We start from the raw sequence: 16,903 nt of genomic DNA on the forward strand, positions 1-16,903 counted from the left end.
ATTTATCCTAGTCTATTCAATTTTCTGTTTGTTAAAATTTAGTTCATTTTAAGTGGGCCAGTCTTAATATCGAAAGCCATATGATTTTCTATTTAGCCACTTTTGAAGTCGAATTTGGTCAGGTTAAAGTCTGGCCATCTGGCAGCCTTGCCTCGCTCACGTAATTTTCGTGTCGCGCGATGGTGGAGCAAAATGGCCGTCTCCATATTTTCACTCATTGAAATGCAAATTGGGTTGATGTTTTGTGAGAATACGGGAAAAGTACTTATCATAATCGAATAAAATTTGAAATATAAATAGAAGAAATGTGCATATATAACCTTATGAGAGACAAAATCTCTCCTCTTTGTAGTTTTAGAAATATTGTACTCCAAAGAGTAAAAATCTATTTTTAACGGTCTTCTGGTAATTGTACGAGTTTTGTCGCTTGACATAATCTAAAATGACCTCTTTTCTAACTGTGTGCCAACTTTCAGTCATATTCAATTATAAACAGTGTTGTAATTAATTTTTTTAAATAGCATGTACGAAACGGCTTCGTCCCATATTTTGTTGCGAATTTGGGCACTTCGTGAGCGAAAAAGAGGCCCAAAGATTTGTGCGGGATAGTCATTGCTATATTATTATTATTATCAAGGTAAAAGATGCTGATGTAATAAACATGCTTGCGACTTTTCGACGACAAAAAGATGAATTGAATCAGTATCTACTTCATCAATATTGGGGAAGGGGTGGGGGAGGAACTGGTGTTGTTTCGGAGTTCTTACTTACAAGAGGCGCAATTTGACAGGTTCTAAGATCACAGTCTCTTTGCAGTTACCAAGGGATTACTCTTGCAAGACCGAAAGCCAGCAGTTTTTCTTCCAGATGGCTAAATCACCTATTCCATTGATCGTAACTCACTCAACCCTAACACCGACTATATCCGCAGTTTACCTGGGTTACTTTTACCCCATGCCTATTTATTACATATTTATGAGTCAAATTATAGGCGTACTATCAAAGCTAATGTTTTTTAGTTTTTTTTACATGTTAATGGTGGTTGAATGCTCATTTTTAATACATATTTTACAATTTTGAAAAGTAGCAAAAATCTCTAGGATTGAGTGAGTTGATTCGACTTACTTGGGAACAGCCATGAGGAATCCATTTGTCATGCCTCGTTTAAAAGTTTCACGTTTTGTGTCTGACAAGACTCTGATCTCTGTTTCATCATTCTCTCCGGACATTATGAAAAATATCTTGAATAAAAGTGGAGAAATTTCATCTTAAATGACAAGGATAAAGAAAAGACTTTATAAATAAATAGATATGTTCACGAAAACATGTGTCATAATGTTGGAGTTCAAGCAAGGGTTTGAAAGGACATTGCAACTTTATTACATTTACAAGCAAAATTAAAATAAAATAAAATAATAAAATAAAATTCCCTTTATTCATCCCAAAGGGGAAATTTGTCTTTCGGGTCTTTTCCAAGGGAAGACTGGAATAACCCAGGCATTAGCTGCAGAGCAGCGCCGCAAAGTGAGCTAGGGCGAGGTGACTTGCTCAAGGCCACACAGCGCAGGGGCAGATGATTGAACCCTGTACCGTTCGGGTATGAAGAAAAGATTGTACCACTGAGCCACGCTGCCCCATTAAGGGGCGGCTATGTGGTCTTGTGGTATGACACTCGCTTTCGGATTGGAGGATCATGGGTTCGAGCCTCGCGCTCGGCGCATAGTTGAGTCCTTGGAAAAGGCTCTTTACTCACATTCTCTCACCGTACTCAGGTGTAAAATGAGTACCTGGCCGTTAACAGCGCTGTCTTTGTCCGAAAAAATTGTAATATCGCCTAACAGGCGTCATGTCCCGTCCTACATGTTAAATGTTGCTGTTGACCAGGGACCCCTTGTAAAGCGCTTTGAGCACATTTAGTGGATATTGCGCTATATAAAGCTCAATTTTAAAAAAATAAATTTTTAAGCTTCATGTATCATAATTGTTCCTGAAGTATTATGAAGGATCTCAGATTCTAAAGACATTTTTAAAGACATGCCCTTTTACACCAAGCAAAAATCAGAGTAGCATGATTTTAATTGAGTTTTCAGGTATTCGAGATTTGGTTTTAATGTGTGTTCACAGACGCACATCTCAATCTTTATAAGTACTAAAGTCATATATCTTCAAAAATACAATTAACAACTAAATGCCCATGCCATTATAAAAAGCCTTCACAGTTTGTTGACCTAATTGGAATATCCCGATCTGTCAAACCAACTTCTTCATCTATCAGTGCCTATTGCCTCAGGCTTCTATAAAACAATTACAACTACTGCAAAACAGTGCAGCAAGATTAGTTTTTGGCAAATGAAAATTTGGCCTCTCTCCATTGGTTGCCCATATTACAAAGCAGCGTGTCTTGTTTATAAGTGTTTGGCTGGTATAGCACCGGCATATCTCACAGATCACGTGGTCATGTGTAAATTTGAAAATTACACTTTAAGATCATGTAATGACCAAACAAAAATTTCGGAAAAAAGATCAAGAACAAAATTTGGTGATAGATCGTTTGCTTGTTTCAGCCCCAAGATTTGGAATGAACTACCACGTGGTCTGAGGGAGTGTAAGTCTTTACCTGCCTTTAAAAAGAATCTCAAGACACATCTTTACTGTATTTGCTTTTATTGACACTATGAATCCTTGATTTGGCTATGAATTCTTTTTTTTTCTTTTTTTTTTCCCCCTAATAATTTATATTGTAAAGTGCCAAGAGCTTGTGTTTTACATGAGAATGAGCGCTGTATAAATGTGTATTATTATTATATTATTATTATTGTCCGTGTCACATCCATAAGGACAGTTTGAATAAAGTGAGACAATTCTTTTCACTGTTATAGGATCAACATATTGGTGCATTTATAAATTTCAACCAAAATCTCCAAATCCATCTAGAAACAACACATTGTCTTTTGTTATACGTTATACTTACATTGGACTCAGTGCCGGAGTTTTGCCTCATTCCAGTGGAAACTACAATTTCATACATGTACTTATCATTTTCATTGTTGTCAGGTAGTGGGGCAAGACCTCTCTGAAAGAAAGGCAAGGAATAAAATATATATCTCACTGCTCAATATGTATTTTCAAAAAATTTGGCCACAATTTTAAAGCGACAGACCAAAATATACTTTTTTCTATCATAATGGAAGAGAAGAATGATGCTTCAAAACAACAACAACAACAACCCCCCCCCCCCCCCCCCCACCCCCTTAAAAGCAACATCCGCCTCCCCCTTTCACCCAAAAAAAACCACAAAACAAAACAAAACAAGACAACAACAACACAACAGATAATAAACAAAAACAAAAGAAGCACACAATAAAACTAAAACCAACCTATTAATTTTATTGACATGACACTTTTTTCTTTTTTCTTATCTATACTTAAAAGATAATAATATGTCCTTGTTGGCCTATTTATTATACCAACAATTTTCACGGCTCATCTCTTTCCATGCTATCCTCATTTCTTACTTCGTAAAATAAACACCAGGTGGGTTTAAAACTCTTCACTGCCTATTGTTCTTTTCAATTTCAATGACAACTTCCAATAGGTATAGCAAATACTTCTCCCATTTTCATATGATATGCTGGATGATTGCTTTCCTTCTTTTTGTAATTGACAGAAACATTAAATAACAGTAGGGCAAAAGGAATTTGATTAAAACATTGATTTGTATGGGGAAAAAAGTTTTATTAAACAGACGTCTGTAGTGTTTCATTTATCCTGTTTTGTTGATAAAAGGGAAACCCAAAATGTCTATTTTATCTGTTTTCGTACATTAAATTGAAGATTATATTCAATTTCACATTGTTATTTATTATCACTTGAATGTTCCTAATTTATAATACGTAAAACAATACAAAGTCAAATAAAAGACTGCAGCAAAGTAACCATACTAACTTTGGACACATCAGCCTTGTCTTTCCTTCGAGCCATAATAAATCCAATGACAAAACCCAAAAAGACGACAATCTCCGTGACGTACAGAGTGGGATTTGACAAGAAATCTATATTACTGAACACGTAATCCCAGTCAATGGTGTTAGGGGCCACGATCAGTCCTCCTGCAAATGTCGTCAGATGGCTACACAGGCACACGGTTGACATGGCAGTCGTTTCCTCTGCGACCTTAATTAAAAATAATAATAATAATAATAATAATAATAATAATAATAATAATAATAATAATAATAATAATAATAATAATAATAATAACAATAATAATAATAACAATAATAACACAATGTTTTAAAACGATTAAGGGAAAAATAATTCTTCTCATCGAAAAATTATCTGGATAGGGTTATGATATGAAAAATAAATAAACAAAAAATAAGCAAAAAACAAAAACAAACAAAATATTATAGCTGGAGTTGCTGCGAATTCGTTTCACCTTTAGCCTGACCTCTACCATTTGGTTCCATACTGTGCAGCTTTGAATGTTATTATTAAATATTTGGACATAAACTGAATAATGAATTGTGAGCAAGGGTAATATTGTAATTTAAAAATATGCACCGTAATATTATTCATAATTGAAGAGAATTTCAACAAGACGATAACGGATCAGTATACTTTTATAAATAAATGCTAGATACACCGTCGACGATGTAATCAAATTGCACCATGTATGAAAAACTACCAGTTTGATTTATTTATTACCCATGTTATTTACATTTCTACTTTACTTTTATTTTTAGATGTATCAGATAAATTTCGGATATATTACTTGGTCACAGTGGACCAGTGGACCACATTTTATAAATATAGAGTTGCTTGTTGCTTGCATCCCACATTGTCAGATATTCCTAAGCATTTTGGGTTTGCCATAAAATAATATGAGATTGAGCAAAACTTTAATTTTCTTGTGAGGAATAAAATAATTTACAATCCATCAGTTAGACAAGAAGCAGTAAAATATATCTTCCAAGGAAACAAATTAATGTTGCTCAAATTGGTGCAAAAAGCTTTCTTCTAGGGCTCACAAACAGCAATGATGTTTATTAACTCACTCAATCCTGGAGAATTTTGCTACTTTTCAAAATTGGAAAAACGTTTGAAAATGAGCATGTGGATAGACAATTTTATTCAACTATCATCAACATGTAAAAACTAAAAACATTAGCTTTGATACTACCTACGCCTATAATTTGTCTCAGAAAAATGTAATAAATAGGCACGGGGTAAGAGTAACCCGGGTAAACAACGGATGTAGTCGGTGTTAGGGTTGAGTGAGTTAATGTAGTTTTAGCTTAACAAGTAATTGGCCATTGTTATGAATACAAACCACACAGCCTTCAGTGTCCCAGTCCTCCGCTCCTGCTCGATAGTAAAAACAACCGGAGAGAAACAAAGTCAAGTTATATCTGGAGAATTCACCGCTTCCCTTTTCGTATCTGTTACAATGAAATGATAAACATACCACAAACTGTTCCATGAGTGGGAAAAAAAATAATAAAAATTTGGGCGATGAAGAAAACAGTGTGCTATTCAAATGGAAGAATAAATCATAAGAATGAACTAGTAGAACTTTTAAAATTTGGGCAATGAAGAATACAGTGATATTCAAATGGAAGAACAAGTCATAAGAATGAACTAGTAGAACTTTTAAAATTTGGGCAATGAAGAATACAGTGCTATTCAAATGAAAGAATAAGTCATAAGAATGAACTAGTAGAACTTTTAAAATTTGGGCAATGAAGAATACAGTGATATTCAAATGGAAGAACAAGTCATAAGAATGAACTAGTAGAACTTTTAAAATTTGGGCAATGAAGAATACAGTGCTATTCAAATGAAAGAATAAGTCATAAGAATGAACTAGTAGAACTTTTAAAATTTGGGCAATGAAGAATACAGTGATATTCAAATGGAAGAACAAGTCATAAGAATGAACTAGTAGAAGTTTGAAAATTTGGACAATGTCATGATAATAATGACATCTACGGTGATGATGATGATGATGATGATGATGATGATGATGATGGTGATGATGATGATGATAGTAACAACATACTTGTTTAGTGCCTATCAATTCACTGAGATGTGCTCGAAATGGAACTTCAATACATTTGAAATTGAATAGATTATTCCATCCCGTAAGGTTCAATCACGTTGTCGATCTTACCTAATATCATGGAACTCGACAATTAAAAGGCTGTTACTTTGAATAATCTATTGTGAAATAAAATCTTCCACATTCAGCATAATAACAATGTATTATGTCCACAAAAAGTTTATGTTCATCCTTTTTTTGAATGGATTGAGTTGTACAGTAATCTGAAATCACAACTTACAATTTTCATGATAAAAGACCTTGACATTGATACACCCTCTGCGTCATATGAAACCCAAGTCACATCACAATTACTGGGGTTTTTTTTGTGTGAAAATGATTATGGCTGTATTTGTAAACTTGTAAACACTGTTAATTCAGAAAAGGGAGTGGAGCAGTGCTAGAAGACAATAGAGAATAAAAATTGTCTTCTGGCACTTTTCTACTCACTTCATCTCTTGTAAACAACGGTTGAAATCTTGCCTAAATAGTGACCCAGTCAAGTAGTAAAATAATTAAAAACAAAATACCCACCTCTCCACCAGTTCTGAGTTAGTGGGCACCGGGGTATTGACATGTGATCCGTTTCTCTCAATGATGCCAAATGTCCATTTTCCTATCCTTCCATCCACCATGGTCTTGTTAATGATAATGCTGTGATGTGCTTGAATATTTGACTCTAAATTTAAATGGGATATAAACTATTGATGAAACTCAAGAATCCCTAGATTTAGTTGAAGAGACAAATCACCACCACCATCATCATCATCGTCATAAGCATCATCATCACCATCACCATCATCGTCATCATAATCATCATCATCATCACCATCTTCACAATCATCATTCTCATCATCATCATCATCGTTGTCACTATTATTACTATCATAATTTTTATTCATTACTATTATTATTATTATTATTTTTATTATTATTAATATAAATAATAATAATGATATTAGAAATGATAATAATAATGATATTAGAAAAGATAATAATAATGATGATGATGGTATCATATCATTATTATTATTATTATTTTTATTATTATTATTATTATTATTATTATTATTATTATTATTATTATTATTATTATTATTATTATTATTATTATTATCATTATTATAATAATAATAACAATAATAATAATAATAATAATAATAATAATAATAATAATAATAATAATAATAATAATAAAAATAATAATAATAATAATAATAATAATGATAATAATAATAATACAAATAATAATAATAGTAATAATAATAATAGTAATAATAATAATAATAATAATAATAATAATAATAATAATAATAATAATAATAATAATAATAATAATAATAATAATAATAATAATAATAATAATAATAATATCATACCACCATCATCATTATTATCATCATTTCTATTACTATTATCTTAATATTAGATAAATTCTAAATTCAAATCGTTTTCTTGTTTTTTTTTGTTTGTTTGTATTCTCATAATCGACTTGTCCATTTTTTAGCCGAAAGGACAAATACATACCATGAATCAACCTATCAACGAATATATTCTAGAGTTAAAAATATAAATATAAATAAAATGTCTTAAAACACCTTTATTAATTTTTTATAACTATTTAAAAAATCATTAGCAATTCCACTGTCCTTTAAGAACAAGACAAAGGTTTTCCAAAATTCAATATCTTGTTACTTTTAAAGAATGATGTATGAGTGAATACCTTCTGATACAGTTGAAGGGATTATAAATATAAAATCTGTGTCATTTGTAGATGGATCTGGAACTCCGCCATGTTTAGCAACAACCACCAATTGAGTATCATTCTCAATCTAAAAAATTATATTCGATATAAATAAATGCAAAAAAAAGTAATTAGGCATAGTTTTTACATTTCAAATGTTTTATCGTGCTCAATGTGCTTTTTTTACAGCCAGCCATTTGTATCATATCATATCGAATCGAATCACTTATAGGGCTTTAAAACTGACCAAGTGTTCCTTACATGTCCTTAAAATATAAGTTACAATATATTAGACATAACACATTGCATATCCTTTGAGATAAAAATATTAAAATATAGCGTCTATAACTTTCAGAGAAGTGCCAACTTTATTCTACTCAGTCCGGGCAATAAATGCCATCTTCATCTAGTTATGTATATGTGGAACTTTGCCCAAATTATTTATATATTTACAGTTGTTTTGTCATACCCGTTTCGTTCATAACAGTGTTAAGAATGATATTTACACGATATGAAAACTAAACTCAAGTTGTGTATCAACTTATTCTATATATTAACTTTTCTTCTGATTTTCTAATAATTAATTCTAATTAACTAATTTCCAGCTTTATGTGTAGTTTGGTCTCAGCAGCAAAGACAATGAGTCAGGACACAAACCATAACAAGCAAATTGTATTTTTCACTGATTCTATATTGGAGACTGGTGGACAAAATAAATTAAAAGAAACTCTTCAGAGTATAAACGCCACCAGAACAGGTTCTTCAGTGGATTCCAGCTCATTGCGTCATAGCAGGAAATGAGGAAACTGATAGACTCGCAAAAATGCTGCAGAAAAAGGAACAACAAAAGATACCGCATAATTTTAGCGAGACAAAACGCATAATTAAAGCGTTGAGATAATTACCATATTATGCTGCCTAGACACGAACATGTAGTCCTGTTCCGCTTCAGGACAGGCCACAATAGACTTAAAAACCATATGCACAGACGCATGAAACAGACATAGTCACCAGTCTGCTCATGAAGTGAGGAGGAGGAAGATGCAGAGCATATACTGCAGCGATACAAAAAATGCTCAACCCACAGAGAGGAGAGGAGATATTGCTCTTTGCAACTTCTCTACATAAAAAAACAATTTTCAGCCCGCTAGAAGAACTAAAAAAAATGAGTACCTTCATCTTCGAAACCGGACTCCGTATATAAAGGCATATAAGAAGAAGAAGAAGAAAATGGTCTCATGGTTGAGTCTACAGCCAAAAGGTAATCAATGAATAGTAATTACTTATATACCTCTCTAGACAACTCCAAAAGCATACAACTAATAATAATAATAAATCTTTATTGTCCTCAAAAAAGTGGCAATTTGTCATTTGGTTACACATTTATAACAATACAATATTGACATAGACACACTCACACAGATGCACACTAGTAACACCGTAGTCATCGAAAAAACGGTATCAACAACAACAAGATCATCATCATCATCATCACAACGACCTTCCTAATATTTCCGTTACAATCCTACCCTTTCACCATTCCCCTATAACACTGATTACGAATTAAATCTTTAAAAATTTATATTTGTTAGCGACATAAGTTTCAAGAAAAAACGAAACATTGAATTGGGTCACAGTCTTAATTGAGATATACATACAAAGTCTTAATCAACTTCCCTGAAATTTTCCCATTGACGCTAAAACTTAATATGAATGGTTTTGTAAGAGTACCTATGTTGATTTCTTTAAAATGCAAGTTGTGGGAAGATAGGAGGGGAGTTTGTACGGGAGGCCATTTGACATTTATTTATTAATTTTAAAAAACCCACAAATCTTATGTACTCATCGACTTGGCAAAACTCTGTGCAAAAGACTGAAACTAAAAATATTTTCATTAATGCTGCTATTAAATTTAATGCAAAACACAGTATATTATCGCGAATATTTACCTCAAAATTGAGATGAATACCAAAGTCAGCAGTGGGAGTTTCTGTAGTATGAAGCATAAATCGATTCCAATCAGCAACAAAAGGTTGGACCATTTTATTTTCAGGCTTTGGGGCATTCGGGTCGTTTGGTATTACAATTCTGTAAAATGTGACAGTCATTCAAATTCTGTAAGGTGAGTGAAATTCTATTCGGAACATAATTTTATACAGAAATCATTTGAATCATGTTTTTCATTAAATTTATTCCCTAAGTTTTTAGATTTCTTTTTTATTTATTTGGGGGGGGGGGGGGGGGGGGGAGGTGATCGTGTGATTTTGGCATTGTACTAACATCCGGTCCCGGGTTTGAGCCTTGCATAGGCACTTTAGTTTTTTCACTTGAGAAGATTATCAACTCTCAATTCGCTCCTTGGGACAAGAGCAGACGTTATCTTAGCTTGATGGATTATCTGTGATATTCCTTCATGGAACACCTAGGCAACAGCATCTAACTATGCCGCACGGAAGAGCGTAATTCTTTTAAAAGTTGTGTCCAACATAGAGGAAACTATCATGAGGACAACCTGCACGTAAGCATATTTTTAGTTGGATTCAACTATGGGAATGGAATATTGATAAAAAAGTGTTCCCCTCATTGTTATAACAATACATACCAATGAGTCAGATGTGTGGTGATATTTGAACAGTTAACTGCCCTGCCCTGGAAAAACTCGGAATTTAAAATCTGTCCAGAAAACCCTTTTTTCAACTACTGATCGATTGGAATGACCCCTGACGACGATGATGATGGTGATGATGATGATGGTGATGATGATGATGATGGTGATGATGACGATGATGATGATAATGATGATCATGATGATGATGGTGATGATGATGATGATGGTGATGATGATAATGATGATGATGATGATGGTCATGATGGTGATGATGATGATGGTGATGATGACGATGATGATGATAATGATGATCATGATGATGATGGTGATGATGATGGTCATGATGGTGATGATGATGATGATGGTGATGATGATGGTCATGATGGTGATGATGATGATGATGGTGATGATGATGGTGATGATGATAATGATGATGATAAGAGTGAGAAGGAGAAGGACGGCATTAATCACCTGATTGGTTCATAAATTTGAGAAAGGTTGAGTCGATTTGTGCTGGAATTATAAAAATCTATTGACACGTAGTGTGTTTGTGAGTCAACAGGCAAATATTTCATAGCATTATCTGTGTAACGCTGAGGTGCATTGGTAGTTTGTACAACCTGTAGGCAAAAAAAAAAAAAAAAAGGAAGTATAAAACTTTGAGTTGGCTTCTATCAGTTGTTTACAAACAAAATCAGCAAATTTCTCATTAATCACAGAAAAAAAAATGATTATGAGAGTATAAAGAATATAATTTAAACAAGTACTTCAAAGAGGTAATTTATCAAAAAACCAGTAAAATTATAATCCAATGAATTTTGTGATCATTATTTGTTCAGAAATTTCTGGTTGAAAACAAAAAGACTGAAACGAGAAAACAATCAGCAATATCGTTCATTTGCTTGACTATGTAATGTAGTTATGGGGCAGTGTGGCTCAGCGGTAGGTACGGTCTTTGCTTTTTACCCGAAAGGTACCGAGCCCGAATACCCGTTGCGCTGTGTGGTCTTGAGCAAGTCACCTTGCCCTGGATCAGTTTGCGGCATTGCATTACGGCTGGCGCCTGGGTTATTCCATACTTCCTTTGAATAGACCCTAAAACAAATTCCCCCTATGAGATGAATAAAGGGAATTTCTTTTTACTATTATGACTGATAATGGTGAGAATTACTGATTTTGAATTTTTGGCAATGTAAAAAGTAAACTAGAATCATTTCTTTTGCTTTCAAATATAGAGTAAAGAGTATTGTATATTTATCCAACACTATTTAAAATGCCATTTTGTCATTGTCATTGTGGAAAAAATGTAAGTTGACTGGAATAAGAAGTTTCAAATATTGCCTATGCGGATGCAATAGGTATATTATGCTAATAGATAAATTGTTAGTTTACATCTTTTCAATCAATTGTAGGACACTCTTTTAAATATTGCTTTTGTTTTAGTAGCTTTCGGTTTTATAACAACAATAAAATGGTCTATAAATATTAACAAAAATGATAGCGTTTATCATTTTCCATTTTAACATCTGCTATCGAGGTCAAGGGTTGGCATAAGCATCTAACTTTTACAGTACATTGAAAGTTAATGGAGACTTTATTGTCGACAAAAGAATCATAAATTTCATACTCAGACAAATAATGATTGGAGAGGGGAAGACAAGAACCTTAACCTTTATAATATTCCGTCCGATTGAGTCATAACCTTCATACAAATGATGAATATACACCATACACCATACATATGGTGCGAAGGATCTGGTGACTTAATTCATTGACTGAGCAATACAAAGAACTGATACTGACAGATTTCATGAATATGACGTATGAAGATTATTGGGATAAAAGAAATGGGATTAATAGTGATCTAAATCCCCGGCTTAAATGATTTTTTTTTGTCTTATATGGACTCTTCTCTTAATCGTGTAAGTCTGGAATCTATACCAGACTATACATCCATTAAATTACCTGTAGAGTGACAACGTCATTTGTTCCAACATTGCCAGAGGAAAAGAGGCCGTTCATGGTTTTTGGGAATGTGACGCTTGCTGTTGAATCATGAATGCCTATTGTTTGGCCTAGAAAGTTGTGGGCAAAGTTCATGTCTAGTCTGTATTTCGTACGGTAACCTATTCAAAAAACAAAAAAAGAAGGTAGATAGTATTTTATCTAAAATGATAAAACAAATCTACCTGTGATTGTGAAAATTGCTGATGAATGATATAGTAACTACTGAGCTTGTCTCTTCTAACACAGAAAAAAAGTTTATAACAAATAGTTTCCTTATACGGATTTATTTCAATCCAGTTGTTTTAGACCTGTACTCTAGTTTTGAATTGATATGCAAAAAGTTGGTATCTTATATGAGATATAATATTTACGACGAGTAGCCGTCCAAAAATGAATATAATTTTGTCAATCTCCTTGCTCTGCTATGATAAATTCGATTGTACACTAATCTATAACAGTCTTCAAAGCAATAGAACCAGGGTTCAATGTTTAAGGTCATCATCATAGTTTGTCGCTCCAACACCGAATCCACTCCACAGCATCTGGGGAGCAGACTCTTAGATCATGATCGGTGCAGCTGGGCCTGTCCTGGCATTCTCTAAGGATGTGCTCCCTTCGTCTGCTCTGGGCATCCAAATGTACACAAGCTAGTCTCAGCCAGCCCCCACTTTTTCATGCTTCCAGCTGTTCTCCCCAGTTTTGCCCATGCTCTGTTCAGTGTTACCCATTCATTCCTGGGGAGCTCAGTTCCGGAGGGCAGTTCTTCTCTTGGATCTTCAACAGCTTCATTTGCATGATTGTCTCATTCCCTCCACGTGGAAAGTCTGTATACAGCTGCATGGTTAGGGTTGATGCTTTCTTCTGTCATGAAGCTCTTTCTCGACTTCAGTCTACTTGTCGTTGGGTTACGGTTATGGAGGGGGTGCCTTGGGTCGATTTCCTGTTTATATTTCTGGGCTTTGGAAGCAGTGGCTCTTCGAATGTGGGGAGGTGCAATGCCAGCCATCCGATGGAGGACTGGAACTGCAGTCGATTTCAAGGTACCAGTAATGATCCGGCAGATGTTATCTAGCTCAGGGTCAATCTTTTTGCCATGGCAGGATCTTGCCCAGACTGGTGAGGCGTATTCGGCTGATGAATAGCAGAGGGTTTGTGCGGTTGTCCTGACTGTTTGTGGATCTGCTCCCCATGTGGTGTTTGCCAGTTTTCTTAGAAGGTTGTTTCTTGTGGCCACCTTTGCTTTTGTTTTCTTTGTGTGCTGAGAGAAGGACAGTGTGCGGTCTAAGGTGACACCGAGGTACCCAGGGAATGTGTTGTTCTCCAATATGTTCCCATTCAAGGACCCATAAAACCCACATTACATCACCAAAGACATCAAAATCAACATGTACTTAAAAGACCCTCTTTTATTCTCACTCTTCTCCTGATCAGTTCCATCGACAACCACTGGTTGACAGGACCCTGAGCAATCTCTGGCACTATGAATCTAAGCAATTATGGAATATCCACTTTTTATGTTCTAAATGGTCTGCCAAACTGAGCTGTGAAAGGTTGAGCTACCTTTGACGATTTTGTTTCATGCAGTCACATTATACAAAACGATGTGTGTCGCACTTTTGTTTTGTCATTCCGAAATAGAAGGAGTGAAAAAAAGATGTCTTTCATGTTCATGTTCATTTTGCTAACTTTGCTGGTAAAATGTGGTCGATGACTCATGAACATAAATGTATGACTTTTCCTTAGAAGATGGCAGCAGCCTCTTATGGTTTTCACACTACTATGTTATGACGATCGACCCAATCAGCAAAGTCTGGTCCGCATTCGTGCACCGTCGCAAATCCGCCGGTAGCATCGTCACAACACACCTTTCGACTAGATGCTCTGCCGTCTCAGGTTCTTGCCCACAGCGAGTACATGTTAGAAGATGGCGAAAACCAGATACAAATAACTATAACAGAATTAGAATAAGAAGTCTTTGAAATCAGGGAAATACTATATGGACACCCTGTATATCCAAACAACAGCCCTTGTTTGTTCGGACTGAAAGACAGAAAAATCAAGCAGAGAATGTTCATTGCTTATAAATCCCGAGTTCCATGGATTGATTTAAACGAGCAACCTATTTGTAATACAAAGCCGTTTAATATCAGCAACTCACCCGTGCCTTCTTGTCTCTGTCCTGGTATGGCAAATGTTTGAAATAAATTCACCATTTTGTCCAGCAGAGCGTACACTCGGTCGGCGGTTTCTGCTATCTGTTAATCATGAGATAATATAATACGTGAGTTATCATTACGGATTCACATAATGAAATCGCACAAAATGTTACAAGGTGATGGTTTTTAAAAAAAAGCGGGCTATATAAGACATTAGCATAAGACATCATCTCGGTTTTTCTAGTTCAATAGGATGTGGTTTCTGGTCATGTGTCTAACCCTGCTATATGTAGTCTGTATTGAGCAGATTTATATAAAGGTTCTTTCTTCATCAAAACCAGTTAAACGGAAAGATTCTTATCTAAACAATTTTTATCCTTGTACTTTCAAATTGTGTTTTAGAATTATGCAACTATGTGCACTGCAACCTTTACCATGTCTATTGTTGAGATTGATAGCAGAGCATCAAAGGAGAGGATTATTTTGTAAATATTTACCAGGGAAACAAAGACCTCCCTTTTATAACTCATGTAAAACACAATAACATGAGGTCACCTGTTGCCAATAAATACTGCATGCCGTCTTGTTTCCTAAAATCAATTTTTGTCTCTAGTGTCACTGTGGGGAAGTTGTAACGTGAGTGGCATAGTAAGATAAGTAAAATGTTATGAGAACCAGGTTATACTTAATTCAAGTCATGAAATTCTTTAACTCTGAAAGTAGTTGTAAAAGAAACATCATTGTAAAAGACACGTATACAGGACATCTCCACATTTGCAAAAGAAATGCTAAATTGTAACACCTCCGGATTTTAAAACTAATGTATAAAATGCATCAGCTTATTCATATTATAAAGTTGAAAGTTCAAAGTCATCAATATTACCTTTTCTGCTGCATTTTTCTTGTGTATTCTTAGCGTGTGGAGCACCATTGCTTCTTCATAACTCCTTGTGCGACTCAGATCTAAAAACAATCATTTGATCATAATTTGGTAATGAAGTTAAATTTGTATGTCTCATCATGGTCATAATATCTATAAAAAAGGATTAAAGTCAAGGTCAAGGAAAGAAAAGATAAGAATGTTAACTTTGGAAGTTTTCTCTGTATGCAAAAATCTTCAATAGTTATCATGTGTGTGTGTGTGTGTGTGTGTGTGTGTGTGTGTGTGTGTGTGTGTGTGTGTGTGTGTGTGTGCGTATGCGTGAGTCAATGAATTTTCTATTTGATTTCACAAATACACAAAAGGTAATGAATGAACAATTAAGGAAGTCGGTACCTAGATTATACAAAATTACAACAAATTGTACAACAATGCTAATATTGCTGATGAAAATTACATTCCTACGTAACTATTTTCTGGCGAAAGCAAATTTGTTATAAAAGTAATCTTCACTTAATAATAATAATAATAATAATAATAATAATAATAATAATAATAATCTTTATTGTCCAAATTAAAGGCAATTCATGTGAGGTAAACAATGCTCAGTTTGGTTCATGGTATGAACATCAACACATTTACAAATACAGACACAGCCATACACGAACATACACGCTTGCACATTGTTTCTACACGTGTATACAAAAGAAATGAGCGTACATACAAACACATATACATACATACATACATACATACATACATACATACATACATACATACATACATACATGCAGACATACATACAAACCAGCATATCATCGTATATGCATGCCTACATTCATACATACATACATACATACATACATACATACATACATACATACATACATACATACATACATACATACATATATACATACACACAGACACACACACAGACAGATAGAACGATACGATATATTTGCTGGGACAGCAGATAACCATATTATAAATATAGTGTCTTATATTAAGAAGAAGATGGCAATGATTGTGATGATGATGATGATGATGATGATGATGATCATGATGATGATGATGATGATGACTACGATAATGATGATGATGATGATGATGATGATGATGATGATGATGATGATGATGATAACGACGGCGGCAATGTCGATGATGATGATTCACGACACTGCTTCTCGTTATTTTCATTGGTTGTCTCATTTTTCCACAGAAGATTTGTTAATTAATTTTATGGCGGTTGGAATGAAGGTTGTCTTATGTCGATTTGTCCGACATTTTGCTTCTAGATACCGTCTTCCGGAGCGCAGAAGTTGGAATTTTTCGTTCAGCGGATGCCTCTTTTCGTTGATAATGTTAAAAGATTTCTTCTCAACTGCATTAATATAAGTTGTGTCAA

General features: G+C 34.2%; 1 protein-coding gene across 3 annotated transcripts in view; it reads right to left on the bottom strand.

Annotated features, from left to right (window-relative positions):
• The window catches only part of LOC144973668 (uncharacterized), a 121,379-nt gene that overhangs the window by 30,246 nt on the left and 74,230 nt on the right, over window positions 1-16,903 (bottom strand). For all 3 annotated transcript variants that reach the window (XM_078916401.1, XM_078916403.1, XM_078916404.1), the window contains 11 exons: window positions 15,499-15,578; window positions 14,618-14,714; window positions 12,418-12,578; window positions 10,924-11,072; window positions 9,794-9,932; window positions 7,824-7,932; window positions 6,635-6,779; window positions 5,333-5,441; window positions 3,946-4,173; window positions 2,972-3,073; window positions 1,126-1,241 (listed from right to left, as the gene is read on the bottom strand). In XM_078916401.1, the coding sequence (XP_078772527.1) occupies window positions 1,126-1,241; window positions 2,972-3,073; window positions 3,946-4,173; window positions 5,333-5,441; window positions 6,635-6,779; window positions 7,824-7,932; window positions 9,794-9,932; window positions 10,924-11,072; window positions 12,418-12,578; window positions 14,618-14,714; window positions 15,499-15,578 (1,435 nt within the window). The remainder of the gene's footprint in view (window positions 1-1,125; window positions 1,242-2,971; window positions 3,074-3,945; window positions 4,174-5,332; window positions 5,442-6,634; window positions 6,780-7,823; window positions 7,933-9,793; window positions 9,933-10,923; window positions 11,073-12,417; window positions 12,579-14,617; window positions 14,715-15,498; window positions 15,579-16,903) is intronic.

The sequence above is a fragment of the Berghia stephanieae genome, chromosome 5 (assembly GCF_034508935.2).
Source record: "Berghia stephanieae isolate SIO BIC M18660-M18661 chromosome 5, UCSD_Bste_1.3, whole genome shotgun sequence".
Taxonomy (NCBI): Eukaryota; Metazoa; Mollusca; class Gastropoda; order Nudibranchia; family Aeolidiidae; genus Berghia; species Berghia stephanieae.